This window comes from Miscanthus floridulus, chromosome 6 (assembly GCF_019320115.1).
Source record: "Miscanthus floridulus cultivar M001 chromosome 6, ASM1932011v1, whole genome shotgun sequence".
In the NCBI taxonomy this organism is placed as follows: domain Eukaryota; kingdom Viridiplantae; phylum Streptophyta; class Magnoliopsida; order Poales; family Poaceae; genus Miscanthus; species Miscanthus floridulus.
The window spans coordinates 130,383,075-130,405,091 of NC_089585.1; the positions used below are offsets into that span (position 1 = coordinate 130,383,075).

Sequence of the window (22,017 nt, forward strand, 5' to 3'; positions counted from 1 at the left end):
TGATGAAATCTAGGTCGCCGAAACGCACGTGTGCGCCCGGGGCCCAGGTGATTGCGTGGGTGGCCATCCGAGGCCTAATTTGGAACGCGCAAGCCCCTACCTGGCGCGCCAACTGTCAGTGTTTCGTACAAGCACCGGCAAGTAAATTTATAGTAATGCGCATTAGGCTCGGATGGTGCGTTAAAGGACACAAGATTTATACTGGTTCGGGTGAAACGTCCCTACATCCAGTTTGCTGCTGCTTGTGTTATTAACACCGTGAACGGTCTGTAGTAAGGGGTACAAACGATCGAGAGAGGGACTGGTCCCAAGTCTCTGATGGAAGGGTTGAAAGGTGGTCAAGAGCTTCGTAGACGCTTGACTGTGTGTATGAGTGCGTTCTCTTGTTCGGTCCCATTTTTCGGTCCCCCCCTGATGGAGGAAGCGCATCCCCTTTTATAGATGAAGGGGCTGGCTTTACAAGGGTGAGGGCTCTAGGACGCGTACTCTATTTAGTCTTGTGGCTCACGTCTACCCGGTCAGGTCCTTCATTCTGATGAGTGCGAAGGAAGATAAGTGCTTACAATGTTGTCGATGTCTCTGTAGGATGTCAGGTTAGTTACAGAATGCTGCCCTACGCAGGGTATGGGCTGTAGTATAGTGGTTTTGACTTATGAGCCTCCCCCAGCCTTGCTCCGCACGCCTTCTAGTTCCCATGAGTCCTCGTTGGAGGAACGCGGGGTCGGGGTCCGGTGTAGCGCCGTGGCTAAGGCCTTCTGACTGGGTGGACCTGAGGGGTCGGGAAGCGGGCGCCGCTCCCTCGGGTCCACAGCATGGTGACGGAATATCCGTCGTTCGTGGAGATAGCAAATCCCTTCCTAGAGCGTAGCGGTTGTCGTATATCTTCGTCGGGTTTTGTGTCCCAGAGCTGAAGGCGGCGCCTACAACTCTACAGGGTGAGGTGCACGCACCTGTAATGCCTTTTGGGTTCTGCGGCGCCCGGAAGGGTCTAAAGCATCAATCCTGTTGTTCCCTGGCAGTACTTTTCCTACCAGGGCGTAGGGTATGGTCCTTGGAGCCATGGTTGACCCGAACATCTTGTCTCATCCTGTACCCATCATCATGAGGGATAGATATCGATCAGGGCGAGGCTCATTCTTGGCTGTCGGGTGAGATGGAGACCAATCCCTATCTCTTGGGCGAGACTAACCCCGCCCCTCCTGGATCAGGCGAGGCGGAATCCATCCCTCAGCCCTCGGGTGAGACCGAGCCCGCCCTAAAGGCGTCGTGCGAGACAGAGATTAACCTTGAGCCTTTGGGCGAGGCAGGGTTATCCCCCAAAGGCATCGGGTGAGGCTGACCCCGCCCCTCCGGGATCGGGCGAGGCAGAATCCATCCCTCAGCCCTCGGGCGAGACCGAGCCCGCCCTAAAGGCGTCGGGCGAGACGGAGTTTATCCCTCAGCCCTCGGGCGAGACCGAGCCCATCCTAAAGGTGTCGGGCAAGGCGGAACCGAACTCCTATCACTCGAACAAGGGATGACACGGTGCCCTTATGCGTCCAGAAGTTTTTCACGTTCGGTGGTTATTGGTTTCACCTTCTGGGGTACCCTGGTATTAGGTCCCTGATAGGTCTCCGCTTCCACGATGCCCTAAGGGACAAGCTCCTCCACAAAAGACTTGAATCGGTCACAGCGCTCCTAGCCACTGCTAAAAAATATGTGGATGCCGATGATGTTAAAAAGATAATCATCGAATAAGCAGCAAGGGTTCCACGCTCCGATCACCCCCACACCGCGGCAACCGTGGTTGGAACGACAATTTTGATTGCCGCAACCAGCGCAACGATTCCCGCGACTACTGCGACCAGCATAATCAGCGACGTAATCGCCGTGACGATTACAGGGGCAAGCGTGCTCGGGAAGACGACGGCGAAGTCATCACCGTTAAAAAAGGTGGCGGACATCGCAACTATGAAGAAGACTATGCCAAAGCATTGAAAGGACCCTGCCAGCTCCATCCCAAGTCAAACCATACCATGGAGAATTGCCGTGTTCTCAAATCTATCTACACGCGCTAATAGGCTCCGGATACATTCGATAAGCCTAACGACACAGGGGAGCAGCGTAACGAGGACAACGATGATGAAGACGTAGATCCCCATCACAAGTACGTCAAGCCAACCGACCGCGTCCACACCATTATTGGGGGCAAAGTGTCCATCGAGACCAAACGAGAACGCAAGCTGCTCGCCCACGCTTGCTTGAACGTGGCCAACGCCGACAACGTCATCGCTGATCCATGGCTCCCTCCTTGGTCTCACCATGAGATCTCCTTCAGCAGAAAGGACCAATGGGCTATAATACCTGAGCCAGGGCGTTTTCCTCTGGTTCTCGATCCTTGTATCATCAAGGTTCAGTTCGATAGAGTGCTGATTGACGGCGGCAGTTCCATCGATATACTATTCAAGAACAGTTTGCCAGCCCTGAAGATAACCTAGGCTGATCTCAAGCCATACGAGGCACAGTTCTGGGGTGTTCTCCCCTGACAGAGCTGCACACCTCTCGGGCAGATCACGCTACCTATGCAATTTGGTACCCCAGACCACTTCTGCACCGACTACATCAACTTCATGGTCGCTGACTTCGAAGGCACCTACCATGCTATCCTTGGCCGACTAGTGCTCACCAAGTTCATGGCCATACCTCACTATAGGTATTTGGTGCTCAAGATGCCTACTGAGAAGGGGGTTCTAACTCTAAGGGGCAACGTATACGCAGCTTACACCTACGAGGATGACAACTTCAAAATAGCAGAGGCCCACGACCTCTCTATTCGCATGGCCGAGACCACGCTCGACGCCAAGAAGACCCCAGCCGACCACCTGGAGATCCCAGAGCTCGAGGCCCCACGCAAGAACATCAAGTCCAAAGAGCACAAAGCGATCCAGCTGGTCGATGGTGATCCCAGCAAAACGGCCCTTATTGGGGCCAACCTGGATCCTAAATAGGAAGACACGCTCGTCAGGTTCTTGAGGAGCAACGTGAGTGTGTTCGCATGGAAACCCGCTGACAAGCCCGGTGTACCTCAGAACTTGATCGAGCACTCCATAAATGTTGATGACAAGGCCAAACCTATCAAGCAGAAGCTATGACGGTTCACTCGCGACAAAAAGGAGGCTATTAGGGTAGAAGTTACATGGCTTTTGGTAGCTGGATTTATCGAAGAAGTGTATCATCCGGAGTGGTTAGCCAACCCGATTCTTGTACGTAAAAAGAATAATGAATGGAGAATGTGCGTTGATTACACTGATCTCAATAAACACTGCCCTAAAGACCCCTTTGGCTTACCTCACATAGACGAGGTCGTAGATTCAACTGCCGGTTGTGAGTTGCTTTCCTTTCTCGATTGCTACTCTGGTTATCACCAGATCGCTCTCAAAAAGGACGACCAGATTAAGACATCCTTCATCACGCCCTTCGGCGCCTACTGCTACACGACCATGTCATTCGGGCTCAAGAACGCCGGGGCTACCTACCAACGTGCCATACAGGGCTGCCTTAAAGACGAGATAAAAGACGACCTCGTCGAGGCTTATGTTGACGATGTAGTTGTTAAAACCTAGGAAGCATACACCCTTGTTGACAACTTGGAACGTACCTTTGCAGCCCTTAACACATTCTAATGGAAATTAAAACCAAGGAAGTGCATCTTTGGTGTTCCATCTGGTATATTGCTCAGCAACGTCATCAGTCACGACGGCATACACCCTAACCTAGAGAAGGTAAAAGCTGTCTTGGATATGAAGCTGCCCAAAAAGGTGAAGGATGTTTAGAAGCTTACTGGATGCATGGCTGCCCTCAGTCGTTTCATATCAAGATTAGACGAAAAAGGACTATCATTTTTCAAGCTGCTCAAAGCATCCGAGAAGTTTGAGTGGTCGGAGGAAGCAGATGCTACCTTTACACAGCTGAAACAATTCCTTACATCACCTCCGATACTCACTGCTCCCAGAGAAGACGAAACCCTCCCGCTTTACATTGCGGCAACTAATCGAGTGGTCTCCATTGCCATAGTGGTCGAGCGTGACGAGCCCGATCACGTTTACAAGGTACAATGATCAATTTATTTCATTAGTGAGGTGCTCAATGAATCCAAGACCAGGTACCCACAGATTCAAAAACTGATCTATGCCATACTAATTACATCCCAAAAGTTGAAACACTACTTTGATGGATATCGTGTGGTGGTCATGACTGAGTACCCTCTGGGAGACATCATTCGCAACAAGGATGCAAACGAGCGCATCGTCAAATGGGCAATGGAGCTATGCCCTTTCTCCTTGGAATTTGCAAGCCGCACTATAATCAAGTCTCAGGCACTTGTCGATTTCATCATTGAGTGGACAGACTTAAGAACACCTGCCTCTCAGGGGGCCGCCAAGTATTGGAAGATGTACTTCGACGGCTCTCTCAACATCGACGGCGCAGGAGCAGGAGTCCTTTTCGTATCACCATCCAAGGAGCAGCTCCAATATATCCTCAGGATTTATTTCTCGGCGTCTAATAACGCCGCCGAGTATGAAGCATGCCTACATGGTCTGCGCATTGCGGTCAAGCTTGGTGTCAAACATCTCTATGTCTATGGAGACTTAGCTCTGGTCATCAATCAACTCAATAAGGACTGGGATACGACCAGCAAAAAGATGGATGCATACTGCAAAGCGATTAAAAAGCTGGAAGGCAAGTTCTATGGCATCGAGTACACACATGTGGTCCGGGACAAAAATCAAGCAGCAGATGCGCTGTCAAAGTTAGGATCATCCGAGCCAAAGTACCACATGACATATTTGTTCAAGACCTGCTCACGCCCTCCATCAAAGAAGAGGATCCCGCGGTCGACAAGCCTCCAGACCAGCTATTGGTGGCTACGGTTCTGGCGTCAAACACCACCAAATCACCTCCGACCACTAAGAAGCCCGACTGGAGAGTACCTTTCATCAAATACCTAACAGATGGCAGCGGTTACACCGATCGGACAGAAAACGAACGCCTGATGCATCGCAGTAAGTAGTATCTGCTCATCAATGGCAAATTGTGGTGCAAGAATGCTAAGGAGGAAATCTTGATGAAGTGTATAACCCAGGAGAATGGTGAACATCTCCTAGACAAAATCCACTCTGGCTCCTGCGGCAATCACGCGGCCTCGAGAACGCTGGTGGGCAAGGCTTTCCGAGCAGGGTTCTATTGGCCGTTAGCCATAGCCAATGCAGAGAGGCTAGTCCACCATTGTGAAGGTTGTCAGTTCTTCGCCAAGAGAATCCACGTACCAACACACGAGATTCAGACTATACTAGCCTGTTGGCCCTTCGTATGCTGGGGACTGGATATGATCGGGCCTTTCAAACCGGCCCCTAGGAAATTTACATGCGTCTTTGTGCTGATCAACAAATTCTCCAAGTGGATAGAGTACATGCCCCTGGTCAAGGCATCTTCAGAAAAGGCTGTCGCGTTCCTCGACTAGGTCATCCATCGCTTCGGCATACTCAATAGCATCATCACTGATCTGGGTACTCAGTTCACCGGGAATGCTTTTTGGGACTTCTGCGATGAAAGGAGCATAGTAGTAAAATACGTCTCGGTGGCACACCCTAGAGCTAATGGATAGGTCGAGCGGGCAAATGGTATGATCCTGGATGCACTTAAGAAGAGGATGTACAGAGAGAATGACAAAGTTCCCAGAAGATGGCTCAAAGAGTTACCAGCCATGGTCTGGGGTCTCAGAACCTAGCCCAGTCGCAATACCGATGTATCGCCATACTTTATGGTTTATGGCGCTGAGACAGTGCTCCCAGTAGATATAGCCTTCAGATCAGCACGGGTAGAGAACTTCGATGAAGACAAGGCCAATGAAGTACGGGAGCTAGAAGTGAATAGTGCAGAAGAGAAGTGACTCGATTCTTATGTACGTACAGCCAAATACCTTGCTGTGTTACGCAGGTACTACAACAAGAACGTCAAGGAGCGTTTCTTCGTGGTTGGGGACCTGGTCCTAAAGTGAAAGACGAATCAGGCTGGCGTCCACAAACTCGCAACCCCATGGCAAGGGCCCTTCATGATCAAGGAGGTTACACGCCCTACATCTTACAGGTTAGCTCACCTAGACGGAACAGACGTACCCAATTCATGCCACATCGACAAGCTTAGGCGTTTCTATGCTTAACTACTAAGATATGTACCCCTCTTGTACTTTCGATTTATTTCAATAAAGCTATTATGATTTCTCCAACCACTCTAATATGTCACTTCGAAGTCTTTTGTTATTTTAACTCTACCAGTTAAAACCGACCACCATTCCTTCTTAGGTTCTCGGAGCAGGCCCTGTCTCTGGTTCCTCCCAACGCGTGCACGAGATCCGCTCTCTACGCTACGGGTGATCGGCAGGTGCTCTCTGGTTTGACTTGTGTGTTTCTACATGTGCACAAGCTACGCACCTTACACTCCGACCACAAGACAAACCAGGGCCATACAAATCTTTTAGGATGATGTGTCGACTAAACTGGTACAACTAAATAGAATGCCAACACATTCTAACTTAGTTACATCAACACGATATCCGAGCTTAAACATGTTTTCTACAAAACAAACAAGCTTATGTTGATATATAGTTACGTTATTACAAGCTTGCCTGAAAAGGTCCAAGTTTACAATAACACAACCACATTTTCTTCTATAGCTATAGCCTATACTATTGGCTGGTTGGGGCACGCGGCACCTGCTGCTCGCCGGGCCTGACATCATGCAAGGGTCTCGGGGACTCTGGCACTGATCAAGCTGAAGAAGATGGCCCCGCCGATGCCTGGCTGGTCGAGACCGCAGGCTTCGCCGGTTGGCTTGAAAATGACGGCGCTCCCAGCTAACTTGTTGACGGCGTTCCTTGTACAGGTGGTGTCGCACCTCTACACAGGTTAATATCGCCAATTATTTTCGCCGACAAGTCCAGCTGGGTCATCCGTAGCTCCTCGGCCTTGTCTGGATCTACCTTATTCGGGTATCCAGCCTCCAAGCGCTTGAGATCGATCAAGGGGTAGTGAGCACGTACTATGCTTAGCACATGTGCGCCTGCATACTCTCCCGCCTCCTTCACGAACTCCTAGAACCATCCCCATGCCTTTTGGCATCTCTCGATCAATCCCAGCTGTGGCGTTCTTGACACATCTTCTGCTAGCGCCGGATCGATGAGGTTAAGGACCGGCAAAATGCCCTTTGCCACCTCCTGGCACCGACTTCTCCAAGTGTCACGGTCTTTGGTGATCTCTTGGCATTACGCCTTCCAGCCATCATGGTCTTTCATCACGGCCTCCAGATGCTTCTTTGCATTTATTTTTATAACTACAAACCGCACATGCTGTTAAGACGCTATACTACGCCAAACTACGATAGGCAATAAAAATGAGCAAAGGTGGTTGGACAACTTACCTTTCAGCTCCTCTGTCATCTTGGTCGTGTGGTCTCGAAGCTGTGACTGGTCTTGCGCCAGTTTTCTGTTGTCCTCGTTTAGGCGATCACACTCCCCGACCACACGACTGTTCTCCTCTCAGAGACGGATCACTTCAGCTTCTAAGCCTACACTACAGCTGTTACTACCAACAACGCAGCAGCACTTGTCAGTAGTAGGTATGATAAAATGGCTACTTACCTGTTCTTTCCCGCTCTTTATTACTGAGCTGGATGACCAGGTTCTGGTTCTAGGACTCTTGTAATGTCTTTTCATGATTGGAGACTTCAAGTTGCTGGCGCAAGCGTTCCACCTCCGTTGTCAGCTCCTTGTTGCTTATAGCGATCCCCGTGATCTAGTCGAAGCATTTCTTGCGGTCTTCATTAAGTCCTGTGTGTAGATAGCTAAGTAAGACATCTATGACTAGACAGCAAGATCAGGGGGTGAAGCGAAGCTTACCTGTACCTCCGTCACAAGCCATTTTGCCGCCCATTCAACTTTCTTGGTTTCTTCGACCTCCGGGATTTCCTCATGGACAACCCATTGGTCGTTCCACCAACGCAACACATACACATGTTGTCGCTTGTCTTGCGGATGGCCCAGGACCTCCTCCACTTTGTCCTATTTAGGCTCTTCTTTGGGTCTCGGTGCTGGTCTGGCGTTAGCAGCATCTGTGATCACCACAGCCTTCCCACGGGCTATAGCGTCGATAAACGTGGTTTGTGCTCTCACCTCCGGTCGCTGCTCCTCGGTCTGCTCTATTACCCTCGACGCTGAGGTGTTGCCCTCAGCAGGTTTAGCGCTCGGAGCACTCGTGTCTGGCTCGACTCTTCCCTTGACCACCTGCTCGGGGACTGTTGTCTGACTGTTTGCTTGCTGAGGTCCCGATGGATCTTCTACTATGGGTTCCTCGATGGTCGGCCACTGGGCAGTCTGCTCCGCACTTATTGGCGGCGCCACGCCACTTCCGGCTAGCTAGTCTGGACTTTCGGTGGACGCCGAGCTAGTACATCCGAGATAAGTTTAAAAAGTAATCATATTAAATGCAAATTGCTAACTTATAATAAGGTTACAAATACTTACATGTTGGAAGCGTGGAAGGATGTGGAGAAGGCGCCTCTCTTCGGCCGTACTTGCTCCACGTGCTGTGCGGGTGACTCTTGGTCTCCCTCTACATCCAACACTATCGCTGGGCCTTGGTGCTCGACCCCTCCGCTGCTTGTCCTTGGCGCTGCAGTGGTCGGTGGTGTGCTCGATAGAGTTGTCGCTCCCATCACCGGTCGTGTTCCTTGCTCCATCAACTCCAGTTGCTTCCTCCTTTTTTGAGGGACAAGTTGAAAGGCGTCTACATCTTCTCCCTCCTCTACGCCATCGTCTGGCCAGGCAAAAATCGCCTGTCGACGCTTGTCGACCGGGTTCTCCTCCGGGTCCCCCTCGGGCTCATTGATATTTAGCGCCCCCCGATGAGCAGGGTGGTTACTGATCTCTTCTTCGACTATTTGGGGGCAGCCGACCGTTTACTAGCGGTTTTGGCTGTTGCCTCCTCTCCCACTCTGAGCACTGCTCAGTCGACGTCCTTGTCCTTGATCTCGATGCTGGTCTGGGTGGTGGGATCAGCTCCTTGTGGCCACTCTACTCCAGGGGGTGGCGACACAAACACTATCGCTCTATCCCGACCATTAACCTGGGTAATAAAAGGGAGTGAACATAGTAAATTTCCACTTATCCTACCACAATATAAGACTACGAGTACAATGCAAGACGAGTTATCTTTGGGGGAGGTCGGACAAGCTTGAAAGCGTGCTCGATGTCGCGTAATTTGGCATAATTTGGATCAGCTAAGTTAAATAGCTCGCCAATTCTGGCTTTGACTTCGATTTTGTCAAGCGCCCCTTGCCTCGTCCTCGTCAGGTCCGCGCTACCTTGATACTCGTAGCCAGGATGTACCCTCCTCTGGCAGGGCTGGATCTATCGGCTGATGAAGCTCCCGACCACGCTCGGACCATCTAGTTTTTTTTCCACAGGATCATTCCAAATATTTCTGGAATCTGTTCCAGGTGCTCGGGCTTCTCTGACCAGCTTGTCCTCTTCTCTAGAATGTATCCCACGTCGCATAGCGTGATCGTGTTCGGCTCTTCACGGATGTAGAACCATTTCTTGTACCAGTCGTCTAGCGACGTGTTCCATGAGCAATGCAGGTACTGGGCTTTCATGCCGTCACGGAGGTTGAGGTACACACCCCCGGCTATCTTCGAACCGCCGCTTCCTTTCTTCTGTAGACAGAAAAGATGGCGAAAAAATCGAAATAGGGCTAGAAGCCGCCATATGCTTCGCAGAGATGTATAAAAGTGGCGACAAGGAGGATCGAGTTGGGATGTAGATTGCAAATCCCAATCTCGTAGTAAAGACAGAGCCCCTGAAGAAACGGATGTACCGGAACCCTAAATCCCCGTTTAAAGAAATCCTCGAACACCATGATCTCACCTGGTTGTGGATCGGGGTACCCCTCGCCCTCTGACGCACGCCATCCTGTGAGCTCCTTGTTGTGGAGTACCCCCATGGTGATAAGGTCTTCAATGGTCTGCTCGTTGCTTTTCGATTTCCACCATTCCTTCGCCATGACCCCTGCTTCCTTCTGCGCATCACTTTTCGCCATGACTCTGCCCTTGCTGGTGAACGGGGAAATGGCGACGGATTGATTGGTGGCGATTTCGGATGTATTAGGGTTGGCGAGAGGAAGAAGAAAGCTGCGGTTGCGAATGACAATGGGGTTCAATAAATAGTAACTTACCTATCCTATACTGTATTTAACCCAAGAGTTATGTCGTTTCGTCTGCCCAGGATTCTTGGAAGACGTGCGCACGCGCCGCAGACGGTTATTTTCACAGCCTCGAGATCTACGCCAATATATGCGTCTCTTCGTTGTTAGTGTGGGAGGGCCCACGCTGACGCACCTACTGACAGGTGCCACGCAACTGTTTGCTTGACAAGACAAAAAGATAGTATGACGTGCTATATCGGTCTACTTCTTTGACCAGACGTGTCAGATCGGACTTGTCAGAGCAAAAAAAATAAATAACTAAATAAAATAATAGTACAAGTGGCATATGGTTTTTTGCCACACTTTTTGTGCTTGGGGATTATCCTGCCCACCCTCGTGCTCGGAGACTGTCGCGACTATCCTTGTGCTCAGAGACTGTACAGACCACTATCTTGCTCGGGGACTGTCCAGACCACCATCGTGTTCGGGGACTATTCCGACCGCTCTCGTGCTCGGGGCTGTCTCGATCGCCCTCGTGCTCGAGGACTAAACTGACTACGGTTATTCTCGGGGATTCATCATTTACCCATGCTTTGCTCGGGGACTGTTCCGACCACTCTCCAACCATTGCTCGGAGACTGCTCTCCTCGGCTACATGTGATTAGTACTCGCATACAGTTGAGAGGCATTTATTTTTTCTCACTTAGACCTTGCTATAAGGCTGATACATCGCCTTCCAGCAAGCTCGGGGACTACATCGGTACGATGCACCTGCCGGTGCATCTCGTATCGCTTGTACGACGATTGGATTCTCAACTTAATTGAGAATTCTTTTAAGACCCTAGCACCACGTGCCTGCGTCACCTACTACCAGGCTTAGGGACTAAGTGGGCACACTTCACCTTGTGGTAAATATGCTTATTTTATCGACCCCTACGCTCTTACTGTTGGTCATAACTACTACTGTGCAAGGGTCACTTACATTTCTTTTCAGAAATATAAGTGGGCACACTTGATCAGGAAAGAAATCTTTTCTTTTTCTTTTGAGCACCATGCATTCTTCGGACAACCGGAATCTTCGGCTATAATCATGGTCTACTGCTCTCTGTTCTGACCAGAATACTGGCATATTTGCTTGGTTAAATGTTTCAACCAATTGAAGATGACATGAAGACGGAACGCATTAGCCGAAGGAGATCGAACGGCGTGTCGCAGCATAATACATGGTGCTCGGGGGCTAGCTGTGGGGGTATTAACCCCTATATCCTTACGGCTAGGCTTGGGCCGGCCCGAACCACGGGGTCTGGCCCACTAGAAGACGACGCGCGTCCCGGTCAATCTGCTCGGAGTCCCGCGTAAGGAATCAAGGCAGACTTGTAGATCAAGCAAGATCCTGGTCGGTTAGAATAGGAATCCTTATCCGGTCACCTATGACAATTGTAACTGGTTAGGATTAACTTTTAGATCTGTAACCCTGCTCCCAAGACTATATAAGGCGGGTAGGGGACCCCTCTCAAAACATCTCTCATTGACATACAGTACAATCAGACGCAGGACGTATGTATTACGCCTTCACGGCGACAGAACCTAGATAAAACCTCGTGTCTGTCTTACGTCACCATCTTGTTTGTAGCTTGCGCATCTGTCTGCCGATAATCTACTACCTTGGGCATACCCCTAGGTAGACTACCGACCATATTTCGTCGATACGGTGCCACACTAGCACTGTGACCTGACATGCCACGTATGCAAAAGATTTCGTCTCTCCTCTAATAAATATGTAAGGGTACTTTCGTTACCGTGGTAAAAGTGTAAATTCCCGGATTCGCTCGCCATCCTGGGAGCCCTGGTCCAACTTGCGCGCGCACGTCTGGCTCCACGGGTGAACCAAGCGCGGGAGCTGGCCTGTCGCGTGTGGCTGTGCGCCAACATAGTTGGTTAGATAGCTCTGATGTGGCGTCCGAGTCTGATTTAACGAGTCTGCTATGGATGATGTCGATTTTGATTGTCTATATTATTTTGGGGAGCTGGTTTATAGAGATCCAAATTTATCTATACTGTTGGAGTTGTTGAGTTGAGAGAGAGCAGCGCTCGACGGTGGAAGCGGACGCGAGCGCGGTCGCAAGCTGACGCTGACGCTGACGCTGACGCTGACGCGCGCAACTGCACAACTTTGCGGCCGAGGCAACAAAGTGAGGCCCATTCAGCAGGCCCATGAACGGTTAAACCCTAGAGACAAAGGAGAGAAGGGGGCGGGGAAGCACGTGACCGGCGCCGCCCTTCGCTGGACCCTCGGCTCGCCCGCATCTATCTAACCACCGGCGCCGGCGCCGGCCATCGTTCCAACTTGACATGGCTGCGACGCCACCGGCCTTCACGGGCAACCTGAAGGTGAGTTCTTGAAAGATCCCCGTCCGCCATCGGCCGGTTCGGGCCATGCGCTGCGGGCGCGACATGGCCACCACCCCCATCCCAAGCGCCGACGCAGGTCCCTGGGCGGCCGCGTTGCGTCTCCACCCCGTTGCTTCCGCCATTCGAGGAACTCTCCGTTCCTCCGCCCCGCCCATATTCAATCTCCTCCGGGGAGGCATGGACGATTTGTCGCCGAGCTGTGCTGATTCGGGGGCCCGGCGTCTGTGGCATTCAGCCCTCCATTTTGCGCTTAGTAGTAGATTCAGTTCTCTGCAGTCAATAGCTCAAACACTCCTGTACATGGATCTTGGGTTAACGTGACTGCGAATGTTACGATTTTATTGGGCATCCTTTTAGTTGATTGTAGCTTGAACCTTTGATCCTGATTATCTACCATTTTATGTCCCTTGCTTATGGTGTTCCATGTCTTTTTGAATAAACTATTGTCATTTTATCTTTCCTGAGAGATGAAATGGGACATAGTAGATTTATGCATATTCAGCTGCCTTTGCTAGTCATTATGTGATTTTGTAAGCTTCCTGAACCTGCCACTGAATTATTTCAACATATTTAGTAATGTGCTGACAGTATATGCAGAAATTGAGTACCTTTTCTGTTTATTTTGTCAATGAAGTGATAAAAAACAATGGTGTGTTATGTGTGGCCATGTTGCATGAGCAAAGATGCATATGTGTTTCTTTATTTTTTTCACCTGAAAAGGAAAATAATTCTGCAAGTAGAATCTCGAGTACCCGAAATGTTATTTCTGAATCTGCAGTTCTGCACCATGTTGATGTCAAGTACTAGCACTGATGGTTTCCTTTTTGATATGTGCAGAAAGCACTTGCAGGTCTGAGAAGAATCAATTTAGATGGGCTGCGATGGCGTGTATTTGATGCTAAGGGTCAGGTTAGGATTGTTTTTCTAGTTTGATGCAAGGATGAACTTATCGTAAAAAGGATAGAGGCTGTGAGGTAAAATTTTCTATGTGATATAGGTGCTTGGACGATTGGCTTCCCAAATAGCTGTTGTGCTTCAAGGCAAGGATAAACCGACCTATGCACCACATGTGGAAAATGGAGACATGTGCATTGTACTTAATGCAAAGGATATCAGTGTTACAGGAAGGAAAATGACAGATAAGATTTACTACTGGCATACAGGGTTAGTAAATCCCAGCAAAAAAGTTGTTGATTGCATTATTTTTGAGATTTTTGTTAACTTTCTCTTGTTATGTGTTTATCCCCAAATAGGTATGTTGGCCATTTGAAGGAAAGGAGGCTCAAGGACCAGATGGAGAAAGACCCAACTGAAGTGATTCGCAAAGCTGTGCTGCGCATGCTTCCCCGCAACAGACTGCGTGATGTAAGTGAAACTTCATTTCTCTTTCATTCTGCATTTGAGACTTAGACATGAGCTCTTTTTTTTTTTTGAGGTTGAATAACTGGATTTTAATGCTAGCTTTATTTGCTGTTTCTAACATTGTAATGAATACTGTATCTATCCTGTTTCTGATATGTATTACTAGGATCATGCCCTGCGTTGCAACGGGAACAAAATAATATCATGATAATTTAAATAAACATAAGTCTAATACATATGTATCGATGTATGGCTGAAGTTTGCTTACGTTCACATTTTCAGCTGGTTTTGGAGCCCCTGTATGTCTGCTTATTTGCAAAAACCAATGAAGCTCCAGCTAGTCTCTGTAAAAATCAATATCGTAAGGATGAACATTTGGAACACTTTCTGAGTAAAATTTTAGGCTACGGTGGCAAAGAGACAGTATTCTTTACTGCCACACCATAGTAGTTCCTCCTTCCTGGTTTGACCCTCAATGTTTGAAATGCTATTTCAGTACAATTTCTATGCATAAAGTCATAGCGTTTGATACCATCAAGAGAAAAATATCCATTTTCCAGTTCATTAACCAAGACACCTCTATCATTAAGTAAACGGGTTACGATAATCCAGTAGCACTATTCAATTTTATCTTTTATAGGACATCTATCATTTCGAACTGAATATATCAAACAGTAAATATCAGTCGTCTTCCTGGCATTGAAGGACCATAATGTTTTTTTATACAACAATTTTATAGAACTACAACGAAATATCCAGTTCATCACCATTGCTTAAAGGTCTGGTAATAGCATACATCTTCTTTCAAGAGATTGTGGAGTTCAGGCAGCACAGTAATCATCAAGCCTCCTAATGTCTGAACTATCATCATCAAGCCTCCTTATTCCTGAACTATCAACAATTGCCAGAATCTCATACAGGTCACATAGAGTGTCGAGCTTCCAATCTTCCTTCTCCACTTTGACATAGAACTGCTTGATACCCTCAAGGGTGAGCTCATCTCTCTTGACGAGAATCCTAACAGGCTTGTTCATGAACTTGTGGGTGATCTCAAGGGCCTCAGGGGGCGGTAGCTGAGAACACACCGACCTGAATCTTCGATGGAAGAAGCTGGAAGATATCATAGATCTGCAAAGGGCACATGTCAGTTGAAGGCAAGCAGCTTACATGTCAGTTGAAGGCAAGCAGCTTATAAGGAGAAAATAACAGTTCAAAGCTGGTTCAGGAACATTAGATGACCATATCAGCAAAATGAAATTAGCTTTATATGCATCCCAATACTAAATTTGACCTATGCATATCACAATTCTACTAATCACCAAAATATGGATTAGTTTAGTTGTGATCTGCACTTTCTTTCCCTGTCTGAAACTTTGGTTAGCTTAAATCTGGGACATATATTGGAACTGGTTTAATCCAGCTTTGGAGTACCAAGGGAGTCTAAGCAGCAAAAAATGTGGATTCCCAATCTTAGAGAGGAAACATTTTGGGTTGTGGGGGGTGGGGGGCTTTTGTTTTCTTTTATTACAAAAGTACCAATTTTTGCGTGTGTCCTGGTGTTAGTTTCTTCAGGAAACGGACATTGAACTTAACAGTGCAAATTTTATTATTGCTCACTGAGCCATGAAATTCCAACCTACTCTGTCGCTAATGGTTTATTTCATGAATGAATTGCTGGTAGAGAGGTTTAATTTGCCTGTACTCTGTCGCTAATGGATTATTTACCTTTCTCCTTTGCATTGCTAGGCTTAGCCAATCTGCTTAATGATCTGTCAAAATTTGTTAATGCCATGTTGTGAACACTGGTTAACAAAATATTTGGAGATTTTAAGCTAGAATTGTATATATCGATGGACAACTTTTGTAGTATTTCATTATCTGATCATATTTTCCTTGGTACTGCTACACGTGATTGAGATGTTCTATTAATTTGCAATATTGTGTTTGTGTACTGGTGGCCTGTATATTTCATTACAATTGTATTGACCGAGGTTTCAAAACATTGTATTGGTCGAGGAATCATGCCTTTTTCTTGTCACGTTAAATGTGCCTTTTTCTTTGCCCTCCAGGATAGGGATCGCAAGCTGAGGATATTTTCTAGAAATGAGCATCCATTCCATGATCGCCCTCTTGAACCTTTTGTGATGCCGCCACGGCAAGTACGCGAGATGCGTCCCCGTGCAAGGCGTGCAATGTTAAGGGCCCAGAAAAAAGAGCAGGCAAACAGAGCCAAGGAGGAAGAAGATGCTAAGAATGCCACAGCTGAGGTCACTGCATAAACTCCTGATGTGAATTTGCATGCTGCAAATTTACTAGATGCTGTTTTAGGATTATCTTTTTTTGCTTGATAGCCTTCCGAGTGGAGTAGGCACTAGAATCTGGGAACGTGCCAACCTCGTTCTGAATCACGTTTGTATTTCTATTACAATTTGTAACTGGAACCCTGCTTGTCACACCTGCTTTCTGTAAGTGAATAAGGCCCTCTGAATTGTTGAACTCCTGATCTCAAGAGTCAAGAGTGCGTAAGTCCGGAAACGAAGGGAAATATCCACAGAAACTGTGCCATGATGTAAGCTTGTTAATTTACACTGACAATATCTGGAATGAAGCAGATGAGTCATTAGATTGTTATACTTCCTGAAAGTCCGAATTGAAAAAACCTGTCCTATTCCGATTTCCTTCAATCTTTCGGCCTAATAAAAGGTTATAGTGGCCCAACAAAATAAAAATAGTTAGGCCCAGCCCAGAAGGCCTTAAACCCTAGAATGGAAGAAACCTCCCTCCTCCACGACTGCTCCGCCTCCACCACGAGTCCACGAGGCACGCAAAACAACAATTAGAACACACCTCGCCACCGCAGCCGCCGCCGCCGAGGATGACGGCGATGATATGGCGTTCGCGAGCTCGTGTGCTGCTCCTACTCCGTTCGACCATTCCCCGGTCACCGCCGCCACCTCCACCACCACATCCTACTCCAACCCTAACCCGATTCTCACCTCCCCGCCCTCTCTCCCGCTTCCTCTCCTCCTCCCCGGATCCCATCCCCTATGCCTGTTCCTCCGCCGCAGCGGATCCCTTCCCTGAAGCATTCTCATCCCCGACCGAGGTTTCCCAAGATGCCACTGAGGCCGGGGAGGACAACCTGTGCTCGATGTGGGAGGAAGCTGGGGACGCCGACGATATCTTCGCCTCCCCCGGCGGCGCCGACGCCGTAGCCGACGATGAGGAGGTCGCCCGCGTGTGCGCCGCCGTCGAGTCCACTCCCGAGGACACGATCGCGTCCACCCTCGCCGACATGATCGTGGACTTCAACGAGCCGCTCCTCGCCGCTGTCCTCCTTGCTGCCGAGCAATGCTCCTGTAAGAAGCTGATTTACCTGTTCAACTATGCCGCGAAGAATAACCCCGCTGCCAAGAGCCTCTCGAATCTTGAGATTCTCGTGAGCAAGGTAGCTGATTCTGATGAGATAGACAAAACAGACGCTTACTTGCTTTGGGATTCGATTAAGGAAATTGGCTCTGTGCCAGGATCAGTGAGTACACCGTTGTTGAATGAAATGATTGCCATATTTTGGAAGCTTGAGAAGTCGAAGGCAGCACTGGAGGTGTTTTCCAAGTTCGATGAGTTTGGTTGTACTCCGGACAGTGACAGCTATTATCTTGTGATTGAAGCAGCACGAAAGAAGTCCATGTTCGGCTCTGTTTGCGAAGTCTGTGAGAAGATGATTGGCTCTGCCTGCTTCCCTAATCGTGAGAAGACTGGCAGGATTTTAACTTACCTTTGTGAGGGGAAGAAGGTAAAGACGGCACACTCATTATACCTTGCAGCGAAGGAAAAAAAGATTCAGATCCCAAAAACAGCCTTGGATTTCCTTGTTGGTGCTTTGGCAAGGAATGATGAGACGATTGGTACTGCTCTGGAGCTGCTGGAAGAGTACCAAGGGGAGTCGCTTAAGCATGCAGGCAAGTCCTTTGCCACAGTTGTACATGCTTTGTGTAGGGTAAACAAAATGGAGGATGCAAATAATTTGTTGACTAGGATGGTGCAGCTTGAAGAGTACCAAGGGGAATCTCTTAAGAATGCAGGCAAGACATTTGCCACAGTTATACATGGTTTGTGTAGGAAAAAGAAATTGGAGGATGCAAAAACATTGTTGATGAGGATGGTAAATGTTGGCCCAGCTCCAGGTAATGCAGTGTTTAATTTTGTCATCACAGCATTGTCAAAACAGGGAGAAATGGAGGATGCAAAAGATTTGATGAGAGTGATGGAGAGCCAAGGGATCAGTCCTGATATCTATACTTACAGTGTGCTCATGAGTGGCTACATAAAAGGAGGCATGATCAGTGAAGCCCATGATCTACTTCGTGAAGCTAAGAAAGTTCATCCGAAGCTAAACAGGGTTGCTTATCATATACTTATCCGTGGATACTGCAAGATGGAGGACTTTGAGAAGGCCATTGAGTGCCTAAAGGAGATGAGGAAAGATGGGTTGCTGCCAAATGTGGATGAGTATGACAAACTGATTCAGTCATTGTGTCTCAAGGCATTGGACTGGAGAAGAGCTGAGAAACTCCTGGAGGAAATGGAGGATAGTGGTTTATGCCTAAGGGGTATAAGTCGCAGCCTCATAGCTGCAGTCAAGGAGTTGGAAGGAGAGGAAATGCAGTCAAAGGCGAGCCAAGAAGCATAGTTTCTCTAGGACACTTGAATCCATACCTCTGCTAATTAATTTTTGGGTAGCGCCTTTCTTTTTGAGCTTTTCATCTCTGGTGAGCTTGCAAGAAACATCATCTCTGTATGGCTGTACCTGTGTTTGTTTGTTGTTATTTACTACAATAATTTTGCATTTATATTTAAATGCTAGACTGACAAAGAAGAATATTTAATTTTGGTCTGGGGCTTCTGTTTATTTACTATATGAGGTTTTCATATGTCATTATACATGTCGAGAATTTATTTTCATGTCTTGCTTAAGAACACGAAATATTTTGGCTGCCAATGGAATTCAAATTAGGGAAATATTCTTTCACATATTTGGTGATTTAGGATGATTTCATCAATTGTTCAGTACACTTACTTGTCACCTTTATTGTTATTTCTTAGGGCTTTTGAGTTGCAATCAGCATTTTCAATATAATTTGATGGCATTTACAAAAAAAAACCGATTGCATGACCGGAACTTTCTGTTCATCGATGACTTCTTTTAGACAATTCAGTTAAGCATTTGTTGCACTTCTATTTGTATATCTTGAACATAGAGCTCTACCTGTGCATCATGAAAATAATTGGTTCCCACCAGTTCTGTTTTCTATCGAGTGGGCTCTGTGTCCTATCTATTACTTTTATTTTTATCAGGGAGTCTTGCAAGGTTCTTACTAGTTACTACTGCCTGTGGCTGATGGTAATTGAAATCTCAAACTGATCCGATCCTCAATCAGGCTCTTTAACCCCACTTAGGATCAAATGCTTTGTACTATAGGATAAGTCTGTTTATTAAAACCAGGCAAGTTTTGCTGTTTAAGCTGAATCATAGTTATTGGTTGCAAATATTCATAATGAGCTCTGTGCCAAGACTAGACCACATAGACAGTGATTAACATATACTCCCTCCATCCCAAATTATGGGTCGATTTGTCTTATATCTAGGTGCGCAGATATAAGGCAAAACAACCTGTAATTTGGAACGGAAAAGTAGAACTAGTAGTTTGTATTGTGTTAGGTGATTTATCCACCAGTGGCACTATCTGTTGATTCACTAATTCAGTATCTTATATGTTAAAGCAAAAGGTCATGGCATGATGCTATCAATTTTCAGAAGTTTAGATTACTTCATGTATAAGCTATACCTTTAGTTAAGCATAGTAGTAGTTCTCGCATTGTTTGATTCCTCTCCGAATCACTGTGTTTGTGTTTTTATATACTTTTGCTTTTCATGTCCGAACTAATTCGTTCCAGATTACTGACTAGCCTCTTACTCTTACCTGCACCACTGCATGGCCTACTGTTATATTCTAGTCATTTGTCAGTACACGTTATTTTTTGGTTTGCTGCACACTGTGATGGCAACTAGGAAGCCAATAAGATGGGGGCAAGTGGTCACGGTTTATTTGTGCATGGTCAATTTTCCACTAGCACATAGAGCACTGGAAAAAAAATATCAGGACAGAACCTCAATTTGTCTCCTTTTTTGTGTTCACAACCTGAACTAAATTTTTTCATGAGATCTGTCACCACCAAGTCGAATCATTGTAAAAGTGCTTTCATTTACAGAGTAAATTTTGTACCATTGTAACGCTGGCACCAGTACTTTTTGTTTCTCGTCGTTGATGTTAATTTTTAGCATATCACCGTTTAACTCCGTGATCCACGTAGAGGATTTTGAAATCACTTGTCACAATCAAAATTTGGCCGGCCAACATATCATGCCTAATACAAATTTATCTGTTTTTCTTTTCAATGATTCAATCCTTGTCAGTTGTCACTACCATAAAATCACAATCTGTTGAATGCATAATTGAGCACGGGTGGCTAGCATAGCCGGTGGGCATGCAGCCGGCGTGAGAGAATCGCACTCACGTCTCTCACCGGGGTTTGCCCCCAATAAAATTCCATTGTCTCTCATGCGTGGTCCCACAAAGGGAATACGACGCCCCCGTCGTCTACGGAGCCATTGTTGGATCCGGTGATCTCATAAAGGATACGATCTTATTATCTGGGTGTAGTTGTAGGTTTGTTTATGTACGCGTAGTGTGAGTACGAAAAAAGCACTGGCTCAGCTGTTCTTGATCTTCAAAAGAAAAGAAAAGAAAAACTACTACTGATGTTCTTGCTGTCCACTGATATCGCAAAGCGGCCCCCCACTGGTACGGTGGAAGCAAAGCTCAATTCACAGAAAAGATGTGATAATGCATTCAGTTCGCATTGTACCAAAAGCACATCACCGGCTGTTCCAACCATTGACGGCGCGCACATGCTGACGCTCAAAACACGATCCTTGTAGTTGTACATGCAAGCGACATCTATTTTCTGTTTGTTATTTGGTGCCACTAACCAAAGGATCCTCGGGAGATTTGCTCCAGTTTCTTTTGTCACTGTTTTGCCGTCCTTCCACTGTTTTCTATGGGTTTGGCATTATAAACGGGCGGTGACAAATCATAGGTTCATTTTCTACTCGAACTTTGAAGTAGTGCTCTCATTCTTTCGATTTTCTTGAAACAACTCACCGCAGACTCCCGAACCGGGCCGTTTGTTCTTGACTTCAGAATAAGTAAAGCAGCTGTAATTAAATAGAAGAGCTGCAATTAAATAGAAGTTTCTAAAAAAAAGCTGTAATTAAATAGAAAACAACAATAATAGGTAAATTATCGTCAGCATTCTGTTTCAACTTCCAAATTTGAACTTCGGTAAAATCCCTATGTTTGAAGAAATGCCCGTTTCAGAAACCGAATCCAAATCTCTGGCTACCTGCATGACAAGTAGGGCCAATCCCCCTCTGGAAGAATGGAACGGACGAACTGCCACACTGGACACAGCGCTCTCGGATAAACATGGCAACGGGGATGGATCCGTCGAGTATGGTCGGAACGTTCTCTTTCCCGCTACGGAGAATTTATTCCGTCTTTGTCTCCGTCTCTATTAACTGTCTCGGGTATAGATTCTTGCCCATCACTGTACTCGTCGGGCATCGGTCGGGTAATAGATACCCGACGGGTACTGCATACCCGATAAATAAGGACACTTGGGGTCGTAGCTTTGTAATCGGAGACGTTTCTTCTTCACCTGATTATAAGTGTCGGAGTCTCGGAGATGCTAAGAAGAAAGGGCGAGGTTACGAGGAGGACGAGCAAATGTGACAGAGAGACCGAACTGAGGAAGTGAGGGGCAAGAACGCTCGTGAGGCAGGCGTGCTCGTGCTGCTGGCGGAGATGGTGAGGAAAAATTGAACTAGGATTCCTAGAACACACAAACTATATATATGATTGTTCAGATTTGGGCCAAAATACCT

The 22,017-nt window shown here is 47.2% G+C and overlaps 2 protein-coding genes across 2 annotated transcripts; both read left to right on the top strand.

The window, feature by feature from the left end:
• Window positions 1-12,440: 12,440 nt before the first annotated feature.
• LOC136459631 (uncharacterized) lies at window positions 12,441-16,505 on the top strand. Its single transcript, XM_066459469.1, has 5 exons — window positions 12,441-12,626; window positions 13,485-13,556; window positions 13,645-13,811; window positions 13,901-14,012; window positions 16,079-16,505. Exons 1-5 carry the CDS (start codon window positions 12,588-12,590, stop codon window positions 16,286-16,288), a joined length of 600 nt encoding a protein of 199 aa, XP_066315566.1. The 5' UTR covers window positions 12,441-12,587; the 3' UTR covers window positions 16,289-16,505.
• Window positions 16,506-16,804: 299 nt separating this feature from the next.
• LOC136459632 (small ribosomal subunit protein mS80 (rPPR6)-like) lies at window positions 16,805-18,955 on the top strand. The gene has a single exon (XM_066459470.1). The coding sequence runs from the start codon at window positions 16,885-16,887 to the stop codon at window positions 18,700-18,702; it is 1,818 nt and encodes a 605-aa protein (XP_066315567.1). The 5' UTR covers window positions 16,805-16,884; the 3' UTR covers window positions 18,703-18,955.
• The last annotated feature ends 3,062 nt before the right edge of the window (window positions 18,956-22,017 follow it).